General features: G+C 43.1%; 1 protein-coding gene across 5 annotated transcripts; it reads left to right on the top strand.

The window, feature by feature from the left end:
* Positions 1 to 5,822: 5,822 nt before the first annotated feature.
* LOC125376142 (serine/threonine-protein phosphatase 6 regulatory ankyrin repeat subunit A-like) lies at positions 5,823 to 21,430 on the top strand. 5 transcript variants are annotated; one of them, XM_048387947.1, is made up of 4 exons: positions 5,823 to 5,916; positions 12,607 to 12,747; positions 13,178 to 13,273; positions 16,265 to 21,430. In XM_048387947.1, the coding sequence occupies exons 2-4, from the start codon at positions 12,618 to 12,620 to the stop codon at positions 21,178 to 21,180; spliced, it is 5,142 nt and encodes a 1,713-aa protein (XP_048243904.1). In that variant the 5' UTR covers positions 5,823 to 5,916; positions 12,607 to 12,617; the 3' UTR covers positions 21,181 to 21,430. The 5 variants fall into 5 exon arrangements, with proteins under 5 accessions (XP_048243904.1, XP_048243903.1, XP_048243902.1 ...); XM_048387946.1 differs by having other exon boundaries at positions 5,832 to 5,901; positions 12,612 to 12,747; XM_048387945.1 differs by having other exon boundaries at positions 5,835 to 5,901.
* The last annotated feature ends 1,023 nt before the right edge of the window (positions 21,431 to 22,453 follow it).

Raw genomic sequence — 22,453 nt, 5'->3', positions numbered from 1 at the left:
CCAAGTCTCGCGTTCTCGTGTTTTGGGCATATTTACCTCGTTTCCAAAGGTCGAGATCGCGAGAATGCGAGACCGCGAGACCGCGAGAATGACTTTTACAGTATTCCATAGTAGAGCCATATTGTTAGTTGTCTTTTTTCTTAATTGTTTTTAGATAAGATATTTCTTATGTCACATTTAAAATTCAACCTGTGGAAAGAATGTTAACATTTACTCACAACGGCGAGAGGAGTGTACTTTTCAGTTAATAACGTTGGGGATGATGGACATAAATAACATTTTGATGTAAACTGACGACCCAGAAAAAAAGTTACCAAACTGAAATTTGGACACGTTGGGTCCAAACCCCGAATAGTGTTACAAAATGGTTGAGAATCAATCGCCCAAACACTACACCATTTGCTTATCATGCACATGCCAGTGTGTCCAGATCAGTGGAGTTTGAAGGAAAAAAGGCTGCTACAGATGCAGCAAGCCAACCTACAAAAATACGAATATAAAAGGAATGAGGTGCTGTTCACTCCCAAACGGTTGAACAGTGACAAAAAGCATGCCAAAACAGAGAGAACAAGCCGTTAGTACGATACGTCGCAATGAGGTGTGGCTGTAGAATGTGCAGACTGGAGACAGGGCTAGGTGTGGGGCACCATCTATGGAAAAGTCAAGACAGGTCTGGTGATTTTGGAAGGAGATATCACAATTATACATTGACCAAGTTCTCCACCCACTTGTACTACCGTTCTTGCAACAGTGTCCCCGGGCCCTGTTTCAACAAGATAACACAAGGCCCCATACAACGCCTTGCCTTGTCCAGCACGATCGCCAGACCTATCACCCACAGATGGTGTAGACAACGTCGAAACGGGAGTAGTCGTCGCCCGTCACGTGTCATGTTTTCAGATTAGTCCGATTAACTTTGAACTTCTTTGATAAGCGTGGTCATGTCTGACGACGTCGAGATGGACGTCAAGCCAATGTCAACATTATCCCTCAGGACATTAAATAATGGCGGTGAATCGGGTATGGTGTGCATGGGGTGGCATCACTATGACTGAGCGAGCCCCACTCCATACTGTGCCAGCAAGGGGAGGTGGTGAGGTGAAATGGAGTTTAACGTCGCGTCCAAGACGTGCATGTACGTGTGTGTTTGTGTGGCTGCTTGTACTAGTCCGGACTGATGGCGATTTATAGTGCTAGCTCACTGAGATACCATGCCACAGTTTAACATGATTACCCCACTCAGACACAGTATACTGACTCCGAGCCGACCAGTCCATGTTTTAGCCCCTTAGTGCCGAGCGCCAGACAGGATAACAACAAGTACCATCTTTTAACGTCTTTTGGTATGACGCGGCCGGGGATCGAACCCCGGACCTTCCGCTCTCCGGGCGGACGCTCTACCACTAGACCACGGAGGCGGTCCGTGCAAGCAAGGGCAGTTTCACCGTCTCGGGTGAACAGACTATGGAACAGGTACCAAGAAACCCAAATGTTGACGACCGCCCCCGTTCAGGGTGTCACAGGTCAATGACAAGAGTTCACGATCATTTAACATCATGACATCCTTTGCTGTCAGGAGCGGTCGGGTAGTCTAGTGGTTAAAGCGTTCGCTCGTCACAACGAAGACCCGGGTTCGATTCCCGACATTGTACAATGTGTGAAGCCCATGTCCCCACCGTGATATTGCTGGAATATTGCTAAAAGCGGCGTTAAACTATACTCATTCACTCCTTTGTTGTCCTGGTTGCAAGGTGTGTGGGTGGCGTTTTGTCTTTCGGGAAGACAACGCCCGATCTCATCGTGCACGAATCGTCAATGCTCACCTCCAGCAGCACAACGTCCTCCCAGCAATGAGCCCAGACCATTCCCCTACAAAATACCCCCAGGACATGATAGGGAGATGTGTGCGTCAACGTCGTAGACAGCAGACCAGGTGGGCTGAACTTGGCCAGCTACAAGAGGAGTCGCCACTGGAGACGTAGCATGACTCGCCGCATCTTCGGCGACCGTCCAGCCACTGGGCTTACCTATATGATCTCCATCAACCGGCGGCTCCCAAGCAAGCCGCACGTACTACACGATATGACCTTCAGAGGAAGGTTGATGTTACGTCCTCTACAGAGACCTTCACTGGAGGACTCACAGAGAGCAAGTGATGAGCGGCATCGCACTGACTTCTCCGATGCCAGAACATCATCTATTCACAGACGCTTCAGATTCGGGATGGGGAGCCCATATGGACGATATCACGGTACAGGGATCTTGGAGAGAAGAACCTTCATATCAACTGCAGGGAAATGAAGGCCACATATTACGCCATCCTGGAATGGAAGATACATCTTTCCCAATCGTCGATCCTCATAGCCACGGACAAGAGCTCACCAGATTAACGCACTATCGACGGATTGGACGAGTCTGTTTGCTTACGCATTCCCACCATGGTGTCTCCTAGACAAAGTCATCCACAAGGTGGAGGAGACGACTTGCGTAATAATACTAACAGCTCAAATATGGCCTAGCAACCCATTCTTGCGGTAAAAGGCGACTAACGGGATCGGGTGGTCAGGCTCGCTGACTTGGTTTATATATGTCATCGGTCCCAATTGCGTGGATCGATTCCCATGATATTAATCACTAGATTGTTTGGTCCAGACTAACTATTTACAGACCGCCGTCATATAGGTGGAATATTGCTGAGTGCGGCGTTAAACAACCAACCAACCAAACCAACCAACCAACAGTGGATCACCCAGACTTCAACGCGCGGCGCACGTACCTCTGTTAATAAAATGGTGCCAAATGATTTGCAGCCATGTTGGTTTACAGCCATGTTGGTTTACATAAACATTCACACACATACTTAAAGGGAAAGAAAAGCGAAACCATTGATTGCGATTTTGATGCGAATATCAATTGTCCTAGAAATATTAAGTCAAATCCCGAGTGAATTTTTTTTTATAAACATTCGTAGAAAGCATTTCAATGTCCAGGTGAAGGTGCTGAAATCACACACTCCGTCATCGGAGTCCAAAACGAAACTATTTGGTGGCGCGGCCCAAAGCTACTGGCAGAGAGGTGCAACCGTGCGTGACAAAATTAGTGTGTTTTTTTGGTGCTGATATGCAGACATTTGATGCTCAACATCTACGTCAGGCAGCGGTTGCTATTTCTGTAAATCCTACAAAAGTAACATTGCATATATTGTTCAGTACAAAAATAGCCTTGCTGAGTGTGTGAAACGACCCCTTGATCTTGACATTGTAAATAATTAAAACAACAATTAATTATTATTAATGTCTGTGACGGGTCTTTTTATGTATAACATTCTGTTTTGGTACCAATAACGGCGATTTTCTACTTGTCCATCAGCTAGCCAAGGGATAATCCCCATGTTGGTTTAAGCAACATACATCTGTACATACGTACATCCGACATTCGTTTACTTTAAACAATTCATAAAAAGAATTACTACTCAACAAAACACCTTATTTATCCAATTTCAAACATCCCTCGAGGTATAAAACAGTAACATAAAACATATAAGAAGTGATTTTCACTTTGTGTGAGTTCAATGGAGTGTGAAAAAGTGCATTAATGTCGTCGTCCATAAAACTTGGCCCTCACCCTATGAAGGTTCATAATCCAATGGGGGCACGGGTGGCCCCAGCCGTCTAAGGCGCCGCGATTCGCTGTGCAGAGTTGCGTCCCCTGGACACGCCAGAAACCTATGATTGTGGGTTCGAATCCCGGTTCACCCCGATTATGTTTCTAGGTTTGTAACCACCATACCCGTGCTCGTGGGTTTCACCGAAGTGGTAAACGTCTGAGACCTGCATTACTTCGGGCTTTCCTCCCACATTAAGCTGACACGCCGCGATATAACTGGAATACTGTTAAAATGGGCGTTAAACCCAAATCACACACAATTATAATCCAATGAACTCACAAAAAGTGACAGTCATTTCTTAAGAATTAATTGTCTCACATTTCAGAATGTCAGCAGCAAGTGTACCTAAAACTTCAGATGGATCTTCGAATATTTGTCCCGCGGAGGGTGGAAGCAGAACGAGTAGTATTGACAGATTCCGTTGCACTGGTTGCAGTCTCACACGGAACAGTCTGTCCAACAGCATCTTCGTCAGACTGTGAGAGATTTGGCGAGCGCGGGCCATGTACTTCCAGTGAGATTCAGGCAGAAATAAACACTCACTCAGATAGTGGTATGTGTTGGAACGTCACACAAGAAACATACTCAAGATGTTTTCTGAAAACATTGACTACCAAGTCCTTATATTGACTTGAGTAGGGAGTTATGTGAGAGTTGCCTACATGAAATGTTACCGCGCTCATTACTTTTGCACCCTCTGATGATTGCACTTTATCCAGAAGAGAGTCTAGTGCTTGTGACATTTCAGGTTTGATAGAGGCAAGAGCACCAGATCTGGGTTCGGTACCATGCCCCATAGCTGGGCTAGCACACAGGCGGTACAACGTCGCCTCGTCGAGTTGACATGGGTCTGAAGGAATGCATGAAGACCAATGGGGACATGGCGACCTAATGTTGTAGCTGATGTATCCCATCTGTTGGCCTGAATGACACAGAAATCAGCGTAACATTCCTTACGGCGACGCCAAACACATACACGACCGTAAGCATGAAAAAGATGGTGGCGAGACTTGACACCACTGAGCACGTCGCCAACGTTGATGTTGCCGGGCCCACTGTAAACGTTGTTGACGTTGTAGTGTCAAAGTTGGTCCGACATACGGACGTTGACAGCGGAGTTTAGCCGCGTGGAGACGTCGTCGAATGGTGTCTGCTGATACTGCGGCCCCTGGATCCTGAACTAAAGCTGCTGTTCTGGTTGCAGCTTGAGGACTGGGACCCTCATAACGCCATATTGTGCAGGTGTTGTAACTCTGGGTCGCCAGAATGTGGTCGATCAGTAACGGACCTTTAACTGCTGACGCTGTGCAAGTCTTGTGATAGTGGTGAGATGACATCCAAACTGTCTGGCTAGAACTGTTACTGAGTTACCGGCCTACAACATTCCAGGGAGCCATTCCTCTCTGCACAGAGGGCAGTCTAGGCATCGTTGACGTCAACTGTAGACGTTCTCGTGTGAATACAGCTAAACCTTGATATTCATCTTTATAAAAAAATATATTTGCTCGCGCTTTTACCCCGGTTTATGCTAGAACATGCACAATTCATGGTTTTGGTTGGTTGTGTTTTTGTGTATGTGTGTAATGGACGCCACATTGCATGACGCAAGTTGATACGTCATTTCGGCATTTTCCAATGTATTCAGATAAAATGGTGTGTATACAGTCATTATTAACAAAAAAGGAGCTTGCATTCCTTTTGCTGTTCAGTATAGATTCTGGCGCCAATTCTCAAAGGACGACCAGTTTTCTGTCAAGTGAGACACCACTTGTTTTGGGGATCTGTGTGTTGTTTCTATTGCGATATTTTACTGCAGCTTCACCCTATTATTCCGTTGATTCGACTGACAAAATTAATATGTCCTCAGGTGCGCAAGGACTTGTAACGGAGAAATAAACACCAAGTACCGAGTGGCGACGTATGGGCTCTTTGTCACTGCCACCACGCCAGTAAGGTCTAAGGAGTTTACTTAATCACTCTCTATGTTTGTTGAATTGAAGCGCCATGACACCAAGCTCCTCACAGCGATATCTCGTTCGCGGAGCTCTCTATACCGAGAGTGTAACAAAGGTGTCACGCGCTGGGAAGGAGCTTGCCATGAGACAAGGCATGGGAGGTAATCCTCAATGATGGTAGAATTACATAATGTGAATACCACTAATGGCGTAAATTCCTGATGCAAGTCGATGAGACGAGCCTCACACAGCCGCTTCAGCATGTTCAACTGACGAAATGTGAGCGTTTTATATGTAAGTGGTGCTTATAACACGGTGTCATGACAAGGTTAGAACACGATGGGTGTAAAAAGGTGCCATGACTTGGTTAGAAGTGTCTAAGACTAGTTCCAACACGGATGTAAAACAAAAACCGCTGTGGGAGATGCTGTAACTGCTGCTACAGGCACGTCCGTGACATTTCACGTTTACCAGACTGGTTGGAAAACACGGGAGCAGGACGTTCGTAATGCTAGGCCTACCGTAATGTTTAAGTATAAACTATAAAGCCAGAAAATATAAACCACTTCCTGATCTAGATCAATAACCTGTATTTTCAACCAGGCTAGATGTGTGTTACAACCAAGTTCTAGCCTCACCGTGGATCTGTATTACAACTGTGTTCTAACTTTGTATTATTCTTTCACTTGTAAAGAGTATTACAGGGGTGGAAATTTGTCATTTCCCGACTCCCGGGTGGGTAGAAATACGAGGTCGGGCAACATAAACACTTACTTTAACTTGTCCGGAGGCAAGTAATATTGGAAATTACTATCACTGTCTACATGTCTAACTACTGGTAAAATGGTACAATAAATTAGCTGAGAGAAATTTCGTATTCGCGCTTTCGTAACATCGCCTGTTTTTTCCGCGTAGGTATAACAAGCGATTTCATTGGATTAAAATTGGTTTCTAATGACGCTTTCTTGCCGAATTCTGCTACAAGTTTCGTGATTGGTCAATTTTGAGCACGTGACATCAGGCAGCCAATCAAATTACAGCTGTGATACTAAGCTCGTGTTTGATAAATTTCAGAAGTTGGCGAAAGATTTTTGTTAAATCGTGTTATTCTAAACGTTTTAAGCAGGAAATCACGATATATATTAAAAATATGGAACTTCGTGAATTTATCGTGCTAGGTTACGAGCTGTGACAAAGATTTTTCATGCATATATTTTTGCATTAAACATCGTGTCCGAGCCGAGAATTCAAGGCGACGAAAGCGGAGATGTCATTTGACTTAAATTACACACGATCGCACGAAAAGATGGAAATAATAACTTAGATGTAAGTTTCATTACTTTTAGATATATTTTTGTTGATTTTATATATTACTTTGTACAATATATTTAAAGATTTGTTTAAAACGTCTTTATTTTGCTCTTTGACATGTTCGATGTGGACCCGTTGTCGAAATGTGTGTACGAGAATTTTAATCACATCGCGGGAAATAGTGAATAATGTTTTAATTTATCGATAAAAAATGATCAATTGAAATGAAATTCAGACATTGTGAAATGTGATAGATTTAATAAATGAATGATATTACATGTAGGTCCATAAAAATATATGAAAATATATACTATTTTGACGTGACTACGGCTTGGCTGGAAAACCCCTGAGTATTAGCATTGGAGGATTGCCTACAATTGACTTATCCCACGTTGACCTTGGGAATCAGAGGTCAATGGTATGAGAAAATCTCACTGAAACAATTGTGGTTGCACTTTCTCAAAAAGTATACATGCAGTTATCATTAAACTTCTAGATACATCTTCTTTAGGATGGGATCCTACTCTGACAATTTATCTATCAAGGTTCTCCAACAGTCTGTCAAAGGCCAAGATCATCATTGAGGTTATTGTGAAAGATTGTTGTATCATTCATTGCCAGTTACTCTTGTACGTTTATGGTGTAGAATCCTGAGACTTGGTAAATGCAGAGACCATATAATAGATAATTATATGGTCTCTGTAACGTGCTGTGTACGCTGTACAGTTGTCTGGATAGCCATAGCCAACTCAGGTTAAAGCATCAACGTTTATTAGAACTTGCATGGCTGACATACGCCAAGGGAAGCAACTCTTGTCACAAGAGTGCATACCACGTAACATCTCCCTTCCTTTGAGGAAAACAAATAAAGTAATTAAACCTTTAACTACAGGTACATTAATCCAAGAAATGAGTGACATTACCGAGTCGGTCCATATACTGGGATACAGTATGCAGTTCACTATAACATTCCGTTAAAGCACTTTCCCATAATTCCTGAATTAAAGTTTGCTGTCAACTTGCAATGACAAAATAATTAGTTTTAACTAAACAACATCAGAAACACATTATTATTCCAGTCTTTGGAAAACTGTTAAAGAACACATCTAAGAATTACAAATCAAGACGTTTACCTGGCTTAACTACTCTCCCAGACTTTGTCTTGAACATGTCAGATTTTGGAGATGAGGTATTCTTTGGAACATCTCTTGTTGGAATGACAGAATCAGTCTGAGTATTAGAGAGGTTAGCACTAGACTGAACACATTGCTTATCCTGGATAAGTTCATCATCTCTAGATCTTCTTGGCGACTGGCAGTTTGGGAATGTTGGAATCTCAAGATTAACATCATCCTCAACTCTAGACTTTCTGGCAAGTCGAAGTTGTTGTCTATTCCGTTTGAAACAGTGACCATTATCAGATCTCACAGAGTAGGTTCTTGGCTTGATCTTAGCTGTCACAGTAGCTTCATTCCATTCCTTCCTGCCGGTTTGAATGGGTTGCATTCTGACAGTATCACCAACCCGTAAGGGTTTGAGAGGTCTTCCAGAGTACTTCCGGTTATGTCTCTCAACTACAAGCATCCTTTTGTCTTCAAGTTGTTGCTTGTCATCCGGACCAGAATCATGTTCAATAGTCTTTAACGTACAAGGAACCTGAGTACGCGTTCGGCGACCAAATAGTCTTTGGGCTGGACTTGTTAGTACGCCTTCAGTCGGTGTATTTCTCACATTCAACAATCCCAGGTAAGGATCCTCTTTAGCAGCTAGACATTTCTTCATCATCCTTTTAGCTACTTTAACGGCAGCTTCAGCAGCACCATTAGCTTTACTGTTACCAGGGCTGGAAGTTTCATGAGAGAAACCCCAAGACTGACTGAACTTCTTGAACTTCTCACTGGTATACTGAGGTCCTCCGTCACTGATGACGACTTTAGGTATACCATGAAGAGCAAAGTGGTGCTTCAACTTGGTAACCACAACATCAGAAGTGGTTTCAGGCAGAAAGTCAATTTCAAAGAAATTGCTGTAGTAGTCAGTAGTCACAAGGTAATTCCTACCTTCAATGGTGAAAATATCAGTTCCCACCTTTTCCCAGGGATGATCAGGAATCTCATGCATAATCAGAGGCTCTGGTGATTGCTTATCACTGAAACGAGCACAAATATCACATGACTCGATATACTGTCTTATGTCACTTGACATCAAGGGCCAGAACACAAGTGTCTTTGCACGGCGTAGACAAGAGTTTATCCCCATGTGACCAACATGAAGTTTACTCTTGATCTCATCTCTCAATGCAAGTGGGATGACAACTCTAGGTCCACAAAGAATTATCCCATCTTGAATGGTGAGTTCGTCTCTGTAACTGAAGTAAGGAGTAAGCTCAGAGGACAGATTCTCCTTATGTGTTGGCCATCCTTCCATTATAGTTGATTTCAACTTGGTGAGGGTTTCATCAGATGCAGTTGCAACTCTAATGTCATTCATGAGCTTGTCCTTGATCGGCAGATGATAGACATTATTCACATACACAGTTTCAGAGGAAGGTTTGTCAGGCAATGTCGCTCTGGAAAGTGTATCAGCAATAGGAATAGCTGTTCCAGGTCGATACTGAAGATCAAACACATATCGCTGGGTCCTCAGTAGTAATGACTGCAGTCTATTGGGAGCTCTAGACAAGGGCTTTTTGACGATAGACACTAGTGGCTTGTGATCAGTTATCACAGTTACACTTCTACCACATGTGTAATGGTGGAATTTCTCAAGACCAAAGGTCACGGCGAGCATTTCCTTTTCTATCTGAGCAAATCTTTGCTCAGTGTCAGTTAGCGAGCGACTGGCATAAGCGACAGGCTTTCCCTCCTGCATCAGTACTGAGCCAATGCCATGTTCACACGCATCATTCTCAACTGTCAGCTCTTTCTCTGGATCATAATATGTCAATACAGGTGCCTTGGTAACCATGTCCTTAACCTTTTGGAAGGATTCCTGTTGAGAACTGGACCATGTCCAGGCAACGTCCTTTCTTACAAGGTTACGCAGAGGAGCTAGCACATCAGTTAAGTTTGGCAAGAACTTGGACAAGTAGTTCACAAGACCAAGGTAACGTCGAAATTCTTCAAGATTTGTTGGTGGAACCATGTTTTGAATTGCTCGGACCTTCTCGGGGTCAGACTTCAAACCATCTTTGGTTATCAAATGTCCCATGAAGGTGATTTCGCACAATCGCAGTTCAAGTTTTGATGGGTTCAGCTTGATATGGCTCTCGCGACATCTTGCTAGAAATGCTTCAAGATGAGCATAATGTTCTTCTAGGTTCCGACCATGAATCAGCACATCGTCAGCAATACAGACGACACCTGGTAGACCATCAAGGGCTTGAATCAACTTCTTTTGGAAGATTTTTGACGACACAGAAAGTCCAAATGGCAACCTGAGAAATCAATAACGACCAAAACAAGTTTGAAAGGTCGTAAGAAGACTTGACTCCTCATCGAGTTGGACATGCCAGTATCCAGATGACAAGTCAGCTTTGGAGAAAACTCTAGACTTCCCTAGCTCATGTAAGGTATCTTCAAGCACAGGCAGAGTGTAATGCTCTCTACAAAGGGCTTTGTTTAGTTCTTGCAGATCCAAACAAATTCGAAGTTCACCTGATTTCTTTTGCGTAATTGCGATTTGGTTTACCCAGGGGGTTGGCTCACTGACGGGCGCAATCACACCTAACTTCTCCAGTCTGTCTAACTCAGTGTTCAACTTTGAGCGCAGTGCAACAGGAACACGACAGTTTGGCATCACAACTGGTCTCACCGCACTATCAACTGACAGATGAACAACACCACTAAAGGTACCAAGTTTACGATCCAGCACATCACTGAACTTTTCAGTAACTTCAATATTGGCAACACGCTCAATATTCTTCTCATGAATTGTGACTAAGTTCATGAGTGTAACAGTTTTGACACCTAGGAGAGGTGCAAAGTTCTCTTTCACAACAACAAATTCAACAGAATACTTTTTCTTGTTAGCAGGATTCTGAACAAGAATGTTTAGGCAACCAAGAGGAGTGACGTCAGTCTCATTCCACATCTTCAACTTTTTAGTTGTAGGTTTCAGACTCTTCAACTTGTCCTGGACAATAGAAGACGGAATGATATTAACAGCAGCACCAGGATCAATAGTGAAGAAGACATCTCTTCCCTCCACGGTCATTCTACATTTAGCAGGCTTGTCCGTGTTTGAATCTTCATGCACAGAATTTATTCAATCTTCATCTGGACGCTCAACATTGTTGACTTTGCTGTATTGCTTCTTACTGGGACACTTTGGTGCAAAATGATTCAGCTGGTGACACTTCGTGCACTTTTTTCCCCATGCAGGACAACTTTTACGAGCCATGATATGAGAATAACCACAGAATTTACAGTCTCTTTCATGCTGAGATTGGGGTCTCTGACTTCTCGATGGAGAATTCATCTTTTGACTTGAACGAAGAGGCTTCTTTTGCCTTGATCTCAAAAAGTCTATTGCAACTCTATTGATAGGTTCAGGTCTGATCAACTTTGACTGAACTGACGCATTTTCAGTGGCTTTACAGATGTCGATACATCTTTCTAGAGTGAGGTCCCTCTCTTTGAGCAGTGCTTGCTGAGTGTCGGGATCTCTTACTCCAAGGATGAGTCTATCTCTTATTATTGAAGAGATACAATTCTGACAATAGTTGCAGGTTTTCACAAGAGAACGGATTGATCCTAAGAAATTTTCAAATGTCTCTCCTTCCTTCTGTTTTCTGAGATTGAAGACGTATCTCTCATATGTCTCATTAACTTCACCAATAGTAAATGCTTCGAATTTGTCTAGAATTTCTTTGACAGTTCTCTCAGCTTCTGGTGTTTGAAAATGGAATCCATTGAAAACTTTTAAGGCTTCATCACCAAGTGTGTTTAGGAGCAAAGCTACTTGATATTCCCTTCCATATCCTGGCAGGTTCACAAGTATAGAATAATTGGTCCATTTCTGTTTGAATGATTTCCAATTTTCAGCAATGTTGGATTCAATAACAAGGGGTGATGGAGGTTTTATACCACTAACAGGCCGTTGAGCTTGAGGAGGATTGTCGGCCATATTTGCAGACTTGAAGCAAGGCTAGACTATCTTCACAGACAATACACACTTGTAGCTAGTTGACATCGACAAATGCAGACAGGAATCTCTCGAGTGTGCGGAATGTCACTTATCAGGTCAAATTAAGCTAATAGATTCAAGTGTTCATTCATTTCAGCGAGTGACATCACTGCTGAGACATTTGAATGATAGCAGACGAATGCACGTGGTCTGAAACACCTCGGCTTCCATTATAACATTTCAGACATAAAACTGACAGAAATAGGTCGTGGTATCATAGAGGAGTGAGAAAGTCACCTGCTGCCACCATGTTATGTGCTCTGTACGCTGTACACATGTCTGGATAAAGCATCAACGTTTATTAGAACTTGCATGGCTGACATACGCCAAGGGAAGCAACTCTTGTCACAAGAGTGCATACCACGTAACAGTCTCTGGTAAATGATAACAGTTGATAACATTTTATTGTGCTTTTGGGAATTTGGTGTTGCTTGATCAATGTCCTGAGTCATATCATCGATGGTAGTAACTATGGTTTTCTTTCAGAACAGTGAGAAATGGAAGGAAATCCAGACTCACGTGGCCATCAGATGACCGGACGCCTCACAGAGGAAGCAGCTGATTTACTGAGGAGAACTGAACAAGGGAGACAACCTACTTCCACATCTGCAATACAGCACAACTACAGTGAGTATTTCAAACCTGTACCGTCATGCATACAGCTAGAAAAGAAGGAGTTAGATCGATATCAGATTGTCTGATATCCCACAAATTACAGGAAGTCATATGCATGACATGTGGAATGACATGTGTAAAACATCAAAAGAAACACATCATAAGCCCTATCTATAGGGCTGGGACGGGTAACTGGGGTACTCGGGTGGGTACTGAGCATGACCCGGGTACCCACAGGACAACCTGGACCCGTGGTTAGTCACATTATATATTGTTTAATGACAAAAAATATCTAGAACTCTATGGTTACACCGGGTAGTAAATATGGACTCGTCCCAGCCCTACCTTTCTAAAAAATTCCATGTAAGAGATTTCTCATGATTATGGAAGGGTTTTGTTGCTTGTATTTATCTGATGATAATGAGACCAGAGGTTTTCTAAGTTGCAGGTGGTCCAGTGTCTCATGTGGACTTGACCAATGCTACCAATGTCTCTGTCTCCGTCGGGGAACAAGGATCTAGAGGATGTCTGTCACAAGGTGAGATGCCACCCGGCATGCACATGCTGATAAACTGATGTAGAGGACAACTATTATTATAAGAATTAAGAGAGGATAATTTAGCATGATTCAAACATGCTACAGGACCAACCAATTGTTATTTGGGAGAGGGCTTGGAAATGTATCAAACAAATTGTCCAAGAATAAAATGGGAAACTTTGAATGATCCTAGCTATGTTATCTCTAAAATTTGCTCATGTGATTTCAATCTGATTTTATGAAACATGGCCCCCACAGTGGCCATCTTGAAAATGTCCTTGGTGTTATTTCAGCATTTCTGCTTGTATCATTATGAAATTTGATATGCAGCAAATATGCGTCTTTTGGAGTTACATACATTTTTTGACAAATTTATATTTTTGACCCACTTATGACCTTTGACTTTTACATACCCATTTTTCAAGTATTACTGGTTTTTTTACATCCCAAAAACGACAATACCTATGAACTGAAACTTTTCCAACTGATCCCACTGAACTGAATTTTGATCACAGATTTCTGATCTGATATTTTTCAATACGTCCGTCAATCATAGTCATATTAGGTTACATCATTATCATGAAAATAGTGTCATGAAAGTGAAGACGCTCTCATGGGCAATAAAAATCAAAGTAGGTTCAAAATTGGAAACCATATCTTAGATTCCACCGCACTCTACCATGCCATCATTTTTCATCAAATTATCTGCATTCATTTGGGAGCACATGGGACCCGTGCTTGTTCAGAATGCTTTTAGAGATCTTCTCGTCTGATACTGCTTGACTCTTTATGTTATTTTAAGCAGTGTAAATTGATTGCATGCTTTTTGTATGAAGTATATTTAACAATTCAAATTTTACAAAAAGTTTAAAGATTCTGACAGTGGTCTAGTGGAGAGTGTCTGCCCGGAGAGTGGAAGGTCAGGGGTTCAGTCCCTGGCCTCGTCATACCAAAAGATGCTAAAAGATGGTTCTTGTTGCTCTCCTGTCAGGTGCTTGGCATTATGGGGTTAAAAAAGGACTGGTCAGCTCGGAGTCAGTATACTGTGTCTGAGTGGGGTATTCATGTTAAACTGCGGCGTGGTATCTCAGTGGGCTAGCACTATAAAATAGGCATTTGTCTGGACTAGAACAAGCAGCCACACACACACACACGTGCATGAACGTCGCTATGTAAGTGCAAGAATCTTGAACGAGACGTTAATCCCCATTTCAACTCACCTCACCTTAAAATCAGTGTGAAAAGAAGTGAGTGATATTGATGCACAGAATGTAATTGAACCATCCAGGGTCTACACAAAGGACAAGATGACTGTCTCGCGGTGTAATATCCCAATCATGACATTCGTAGATACTGACCTGTTGATTGGGAACATTCTTGCACGACGATTGATTTGAGGACTGGTCAAGTGGAAGTCCACATGCGACACCAACCAGGCTTGGATGGATAGTGTGGAAGACTGGTCAAGTGGAAGTCCACATGCAACACCATCCAGGCTCGGATGGATAGTGTGGAAGACTGGGCAAGTGGAAGACCACATGCCAACACCAACCAGGCTGGAATGGATAGTGTGGAAGACTGGTCCAAATGGAAGTCCACATGCAACATCAACCAGCCTCGGTTGGATAGTGTGGAAGACTGGTCAAGTGGAAGTCCACATGCAACACCATCCAGGCTCGGATGGATGGTTTGGAAGACTGGGCAAGTGGAAGTCCACATGCAACACCATCCAGGCTCTGATGAATAGTGTGGAAGACTGGTCCAAGTGGAAGTCTACTTGCGACATCAACCAGGCTGGAATGGATAGTGTGGAAGACTGGTCAAGTGAAAGTCTACTTGCGACATCAACCAGGCTGGAATGGATAGTGTGGAAGACTGGTCAAGTGGAAGACCACATGCGACATCAACAAGGCTCGGATGGATAGTGTGGAAGACTGGTCAAGTGGAAGTCCACATGAGACACCAACCAGGCTGGAATGGATAGTGTGGAAGACTGGTCCAATTGGAAGACCACATGCGACATCAACCAGGCTCGGATGGATAGTGTGGAAGACTGGTCAAGTGGAAGACCACATGCGACATCAACCAGGCTCGGATGGATAGTGCGGAAGACTGGTCAAGTGGAAGACCACATGCGACATCAACAAGGCTCGGTTGGATAGTGTGAAAGACTGGTCAAGTGGAAGTCCACATGAGACACCAACCAGGCTCGGATGGATAGTGTGGAAGACTGGTCAAGTGGAAGTCCACTTGCAACACCAACCAGACTTGGATAGATAGTGTGGAAGACTGGTCAAGTGGAAGTCCACATGCAACACCAACCAGGCTCGGATGGATAGTGTGAAAGACTGGTCAAGTGGAAGTCCACATGCCACACCAACCAGGCTGGGATGGATAGTGTGGAAGACTGGTCAAGTGGAAGTCCACATGCAACATCAACCAGGCTCGGATGGATAGTGTGGAAGACTGGTCAAGTAGAAGTCCACATGCAACACCAACCAGTGATGGGCATGCATGTGTCTGTATGGTTGCTAGTACTAGTCCGGATATATTGTGGCTTTATAGTGCTGGGCCAATGAGATACCATGCCACAGTTCAATACGGATGTCCCACCGATACTAACTCCAAACTGACCAATCCTTGTTTTATCCCGTTGATGGTGAATACCAGGCAGGTAACAAGTTCCATCTTTTACCATTGTTTGGCATGACATGGCTGGGGGATCAGGGATGATTATGAGTTTGCTTAGGATCACTGAACGCACCTGGTAAGCAAAGAAAAGACTCACACAATGTTTTAAATTTTTGTGATAATTGTATGAACAGCCTGAATCAGATCCAAGTGGTAAAAATGTGTGGCTTGATTTAAACTCTGCCTTGCTTTTGTGTTGTCTATTCTGACTGGAATGATGCTTTCTATCGCAGGTCCAAATTTGACTATTTGGAGACCAACTTAACATTCACCCAATCAATGTTTCCCCTTTTCCCACAGAACGTTACTGTCAGAAGGTGGAACTGCTCAAGGAGTATTTTGTGGACATCCATGCCCTCCAGACAGCCCAACAGCTCCTTGAGAAGCATGGCCATGTCAGCATCTGTGGAGCTCCTGGAGATGGGAAGACCAGCATTGCTCTGAAGATCTGTGAGGCATATCAACAAAAGAGATTTGAAACAGTGTTTGTGGAAAACATTGAACGTTTTGACGTTGATACAATTTCTAAACGGCAATCCCACATGCTGGTTGTTTTTGATGATATATTTGGTTCTGTCACATTCAGTTCAAATTTGGAAAAACTACATGAATTGTTCAGTGCCTTGGTTGATGATCTTGCTAAAACTGCCGCTGATAAAGAGCGGGATTCCAAGAAGAAGGAAGATAAACAATCAAAAGGTAAGGAAAAGTCCAATGAAGAAACCCCCATCTACAGACTGAAGCTTGTTTTTACATCTAGGACATACATCTGGAAGGAGGGATGTTCAAGACTACATCAGTACAAAGTGGATCTACTTAAAACAGAGGCTATGCTTGATTTGACTAAAGACCATCTCACGGTTGAAGAAAAGAAACGTATGTTACGTTCTTACAAGAGCAAACATCCTAAATGTGATATTTCTGAAAAGGATATTTGTAGCATCACAGATTCCAAACACAACATATTTGGATTCCCTCTTATCAGCAGACTCTTTTTTACTCATGCAGTATTCCAGATGCACAACATAAAATTCTTCAATAATCCACTCACCTACCTGAGAGGTGACCTTGACGCTATTGTCCGGGAAGAAAGCAATAGATCGGCAGCCATCCTCCTCCTCATCCTGTGTGATGGAAACCTGAACCTTGTTTCTTTGCAGTCAAAGAAAGCTGGAAATGTCAGGTTTGATGCTGTGAAAGACGTAGTTCCTTGTTGTACAAGCACCGGCGTTGCCAAGGAGATCAACAACTTTACTGGGGTCTACTGTACAGTCGAGGATCACATCGCATCCTTCTCTCACCCCTCCATATACGATGCTGCAGCCTGTGCTGTAGGACATCTCAATATCGTGTTGCTGCTAAAACACTGCTCCCTGAAATTCCTGTATGAAAGAGTGAGGCTGGGTAAAGGTATACAGTCATCAGACACTGGAGATGTCACAAACATGATATACATCACCCCCCAACTACACCAAACAGTAGTGGACAGACTGGTGGAAGGTATTCGACAGGGCTGCTTCATTTGGACAGTGAAACATCCAGTTCTCCGCGATGAGAGGATTGCCGCCCTACTATGGACAGAGATTAAAAATAACATTGTTGAAATTGTTAAACAAAAGGATAGTGACTCTGGTGAATGCTTTTTGTATTTAGCTTCCATATCTGAGAGTTACTTTCTATTCTCAAAGTCATTAGAAGTTGTTGTAAGACAGGGTGACACATCAACTGATCTATATGACTGTGTGGTAGCCTGTGTAGTTCATGGCAAACTGAAACACCTGGAACACCTCGTTACAGTCATGAGTCTACGTGGAGGATTCAATGTTGAATTTTCCATAGACGGGAAAACCCTTCTGATCATGGCTGCCAAGTCAGGACAGTCAGAGGTGTTCAACTTCCTCATCCAGAAGGGTGCTGATATTTCAGTGACGGACTGGACAGGAAGCACCTGTTTACATTATGCCTGTGAATCAGGAAGTATGGCATTGACTAGAAAGGTGGTTGAAATGCATCCTGTTTTACTAAATTCCTTAAGTTCTGAGGGTACAACACCTGCAATGTTTTGTGCCAAAGCAGGTCACCTTTTCATCCTGAAGTTCCTGAAACAAAAAGGAGCCGATTTAACTCCTACCGACTACAACTTGTCAGATTGTTTGCACTTGGCGAGTAAAAATGGCAATCTGTCAACTGTGAGGTTTTTGATTTCACTGAAAATGTTTAATGTGAACAAGAAGGTAACATATTTAATGCAAACATCAGCTATGAAGGCAGCAGAAGGAGGCCACTATGATGTTTATCATCTCCTTGTATCCAAGGGTGCAGATCTGACCCTTACTGATGGAAACAACAGAGACTGTCTGATGTTGGCATGTGTGGGAGGAAACATATCTATAGTGAAACATGTCTTGTCAATGAAAACATGCGACATCAACAGGCGTGGAGGATATCGTAAACAAACACCAGTTATGATGGCATTGAAAGGAAGACACTATGATGTTTATCATCTCCTTGTGTCTGAGGGTGCAGATCTGACCCTTACTGATAAAGACAACAGAGACTGTCTGATGTTGGCATGTGAGGGAGGTAACCTATCTATAGTGAAACATGTCTTGTCAATGAAAACATGCGACATCAACAGGCAGGGAGGAAGATTGAAACAAACACCAGTTATGATGGCATTGAAAGGAAGACACTATGATGTTTATCATCTCCTTGTGTCTGAGGGTGCAGATCTGACCCTTACTGATGATGACAACAGAGACTGTCTGATGTTGGCATGTGAGCGAGGAAACATATCTATAGTGAAACATGTCTTGTCAATGAAAACATGCGACATCAACAGGCGTGGAGGATATCGTAAACAAACACCAGTTATGATGGCATTGAAAGGAGGACACTATGATGTTTATCATCTCCTTGTGTCTGAGGGTGCAGATCTGACCCTTACTGATGAAGACAACACAGACTGTCTGATGTTGGCATGTGAGGGAGTTAACCTATCTATAGTGAAACATGTCTTGTCAATGAAAACATGGGACATCAACAGGCGGGGAGGAAGGTTGAAACAAACACCAGTTATGATGGCATTGGAAGAAGGACACTATGGTGTTTGTCATCTCCTTGTGTCTGAGGGTGCAGATCTGACCCTTACTGATGATGACAACAGAGACTGTCTGATGTTGGCATGTGAGGGAAGAAACATATCTATAGTGAAACATGTCTTGTCAATGAAAACATGCGACATCAACAGGCGGGGAGGAAAGTTGAAACAAACAGCAGTTATGATGGCATTGGAAGAAGGACACTATGATGTTTATCATCTCCTTGTGTCTGAGGGTGCAGATCTGACCCTTACTGATGTTCACAACACAGACTGTCTGATGTTGGCATGTGAGCGAGGAAACATATCTGTAGTGAAACATGTCTTGTCAATGAAAACATGCAACATCAACAGGCAGAGAGGAGAGTTCAACCAAACACCAGTTATGATGGCATTGCAAAGAAGACACTATGATCTGTATCATCTCCTTGTGTCTGAGGGTGCAGATCTGACCCTTACTGATGAATACAACAGAGACTGTCTGATGTTGGCATGTGAGGGAGGTAACCTATCTATAGTGAAACATGTCTTGTCAATGAAAACATGCGACATCAACAGGCAGGGAGGATATCATAAAGAAACACCAGTTATGATGGCATTGGAAGGAGGACACTATGATGTTTGTCATTTCCTTGTGTCTGAGGATGCAGATCTGACCCTTACTGATGTTCACAACAGAGACTGTCTGATGTTGGCATGTGAGGGAGGAAACATATCTATAGTGAAACATGTCTTGTCAATGAAAACATGCGACATCAACAGGCAAAGAGGATATTGTAAAAAAACACCAGTTATGATGGCATTGGAAAGAGGACACTATGATGTATATCATCTCCTTGTGTCTGAGGGTGCAGATCTGACCCTTACTGATGAAGGTAACAAGGACTGTCTGATGTTGGCATGTGTGGGAGGTAACCTATCTTTAGTGAAACATGTCTTGTCAATGAAAACATGCGACATCAACAGGCGGGTAGGATATCGTAAACAAACACCAGTTATGATGGCATTGGAAAGAGGACAATATGATGTTTATCATCTCCTTGTGTCTGAGGGTGCAGATCTGACCCTTACTGATCAATACAACAGAGACTGTCTGATGTTGGCATGTGAGGGAGGTAACATATCTATAGTGAAACATGTCTTGTCAATGAAAACATTCGACATCAACAGGCAGAGAGGATATTGTAAAAAAACACCAGTTATGATGGCATTGGGAAGAGGACACTATGATGTATATCATCTCCTTGTGTCTGAGGGTGCAGATCTGACCCTTACTGATAAATACAACAGAGACTGTCTGATGTTGGCATGTGTGAGAGGAAACATATCTATAGTGAAACATGTCTTGTCAATGAAAACATGCGACATCAACAGGCAGGGAGGAAGATTGAAACAAACACCAGTTATGATGGCATTGAAAGGAAGACACTATGATGTTTGTTATCTCCTTGTGTCTGAGGGTGCAGATCTGACACTGACTGATGTATTCAACAGAGACTGTCTGATGTTGGCATGTAAAGGAGGAAACATATCTACAGTGAAACATGTCTTGTCAATGAAAACATTTAACATCAACAGGCGGGGAGGAAAGTTGAAACAAACATCAGTTATGATGGCATTGAAAGGAGGACACTATGATGTTTATCATCTCCTTGTGTCTGAGGGTGCAGATCTGACCCTTACTGATGTTCACAACACAGACTGTCTGATGTTGGCATGTGAGCGAGGAAACCTATCTATAGTGAAACATGTCTTGTCAATGAAAACATGCGACATCAACAGGTGGGGAGGAAAGTTGAAACAAACACCAGTTATGATGGCATTGAAAGGAGGACACTCTGATGTTTATCATCTCCTTGTGTCTGAGGGTGCAGATCTGACCCTTACTGATGAATACAACAGAGACTGTCTGATGTTGGCATGTGAGGGAGGAAACATATCTATAGTGAAACATGTCTTGTCAATGAAAACATTCGACATCAACAGGCGGGGAGGAAGGTTGAAACAAACACCAGTTATGATGGCATTTGGAAAAGGACACTCTGATGTTTATCATCTCCTTGTGTCTGAGGGTGCAGATCTGACCCTTACTGATGAAGACAACAGGACTGTCTGATGTTGGCATGTGAGCGAGGAAACATATCTATAGTGAAAAATGTCTTGTCAATGAAAACATTCGACATCAACAGGCGGAGAGGATATTGTAAAAAAACACCAGTTATGATGGCATTGGAAAGAGGACACAATGATGTTTATCATCTCCTTGTGTCTGAGGGTGCAGATCTGACCCTTACTGATGAATACAACAGAGACTGTCTGATGTTGGCATGTGAGGGAGGTAACATATCTATAGTGAAAAATGTCTTGTCAATGAAAACATTCGACATCAACAGGCGGAGAGGATATTGTAAAAAAACACCAGTTATGATGGCATTAGAAAGAAGACACTATGATGTTTATCATCTCCTTGTGTCTGAGGGTGCAGATCTGACACTGACTAATGTATTCAACAGAGACTGTCTGATGTTGGCATGTAAGGGAAGAAACATATCTATAGTGAAACATGTCTTGTCAATGAAAACATGCGACATCAACAGGCAGGGAGGAAGATTGAAACAAACACCAGTTATGATGGCATTAGAAAGAAGACACTATGATGTTTATCATCTCCTTGTGTCTGAGGGTGCAGATGTGACAATGACTGAAGACGACACAGACTAGAATATTGTTACCTGTATTTATGTAACTTGACACCAAACTCACGAGGGCTGCTTACATCTGGCACCTTCCTCCACCAGTGTCTGAGCAAGGTCTGTTCATGTGAGTGGAGGAAAAGGCAGGACAACGGAATAATGTTCCTGGTTGATTTAGCGTTGAGATTTCACACTGGCATCACCACAGATTCCTTGCCACACCATGTCGATCGACCTCCAGATCACATCAAACATCCCTGCCATTTCCCTCATCGGTGGTGTACTCTGATAATCCTATCATCGTTGGCATCGACCTTTTATCACAAAAGAACAGCCTTTGCCAGTTGCTGTTCTGCCACTAAGAAATTGTGTGTGCAAATCTCAGTCTCTGATGTCAAGGTTGGCGTCTTGGGGCTACTCCATGGAATGATATATGCGCCTGAATACCATGCTCAATCAGAGACACCGTCCGCCTGCTGACTGGACGATCAGGGGTTGTTGCAGCCGATGACGTCATCACCAAAATTGGTGAGAAACCCGAAGGTAGCGGTTGTTGTTTTGCCTGGTCACGGGTGATCTGCTGCATCTAGGTCTTTCCCTGGCACTGTCTCTTTGGTTGAAACGAGCCATCAATCTGGTGATTAGGATGTGTGTGCAGGCTGAGGTTGTTGCTACATCTCTTTGGGTAGCCCCCAT

This window comes from Haliotis rufescens, unplaced genomic scaffold (genome assembly GCF_023055435.1).
Source record: "Haliotis rufescens isolate VD_foot unplaced genomic scaffold, xgHalRufe1.0.p SCAF_7, whole genome shotgun sequence".
Lineage (NCBI taxonomy): Eukaryota > Metazoa > Mollusca > Gastropoda > Lepetellida > Haliotidae > Haliotis > Haliotis rufescens.
The sequence above is the reverse complement of the archived record's forward strand: the minus strand, read 5'-3'. Positions and strand labels throughout refer to the sequence as shown.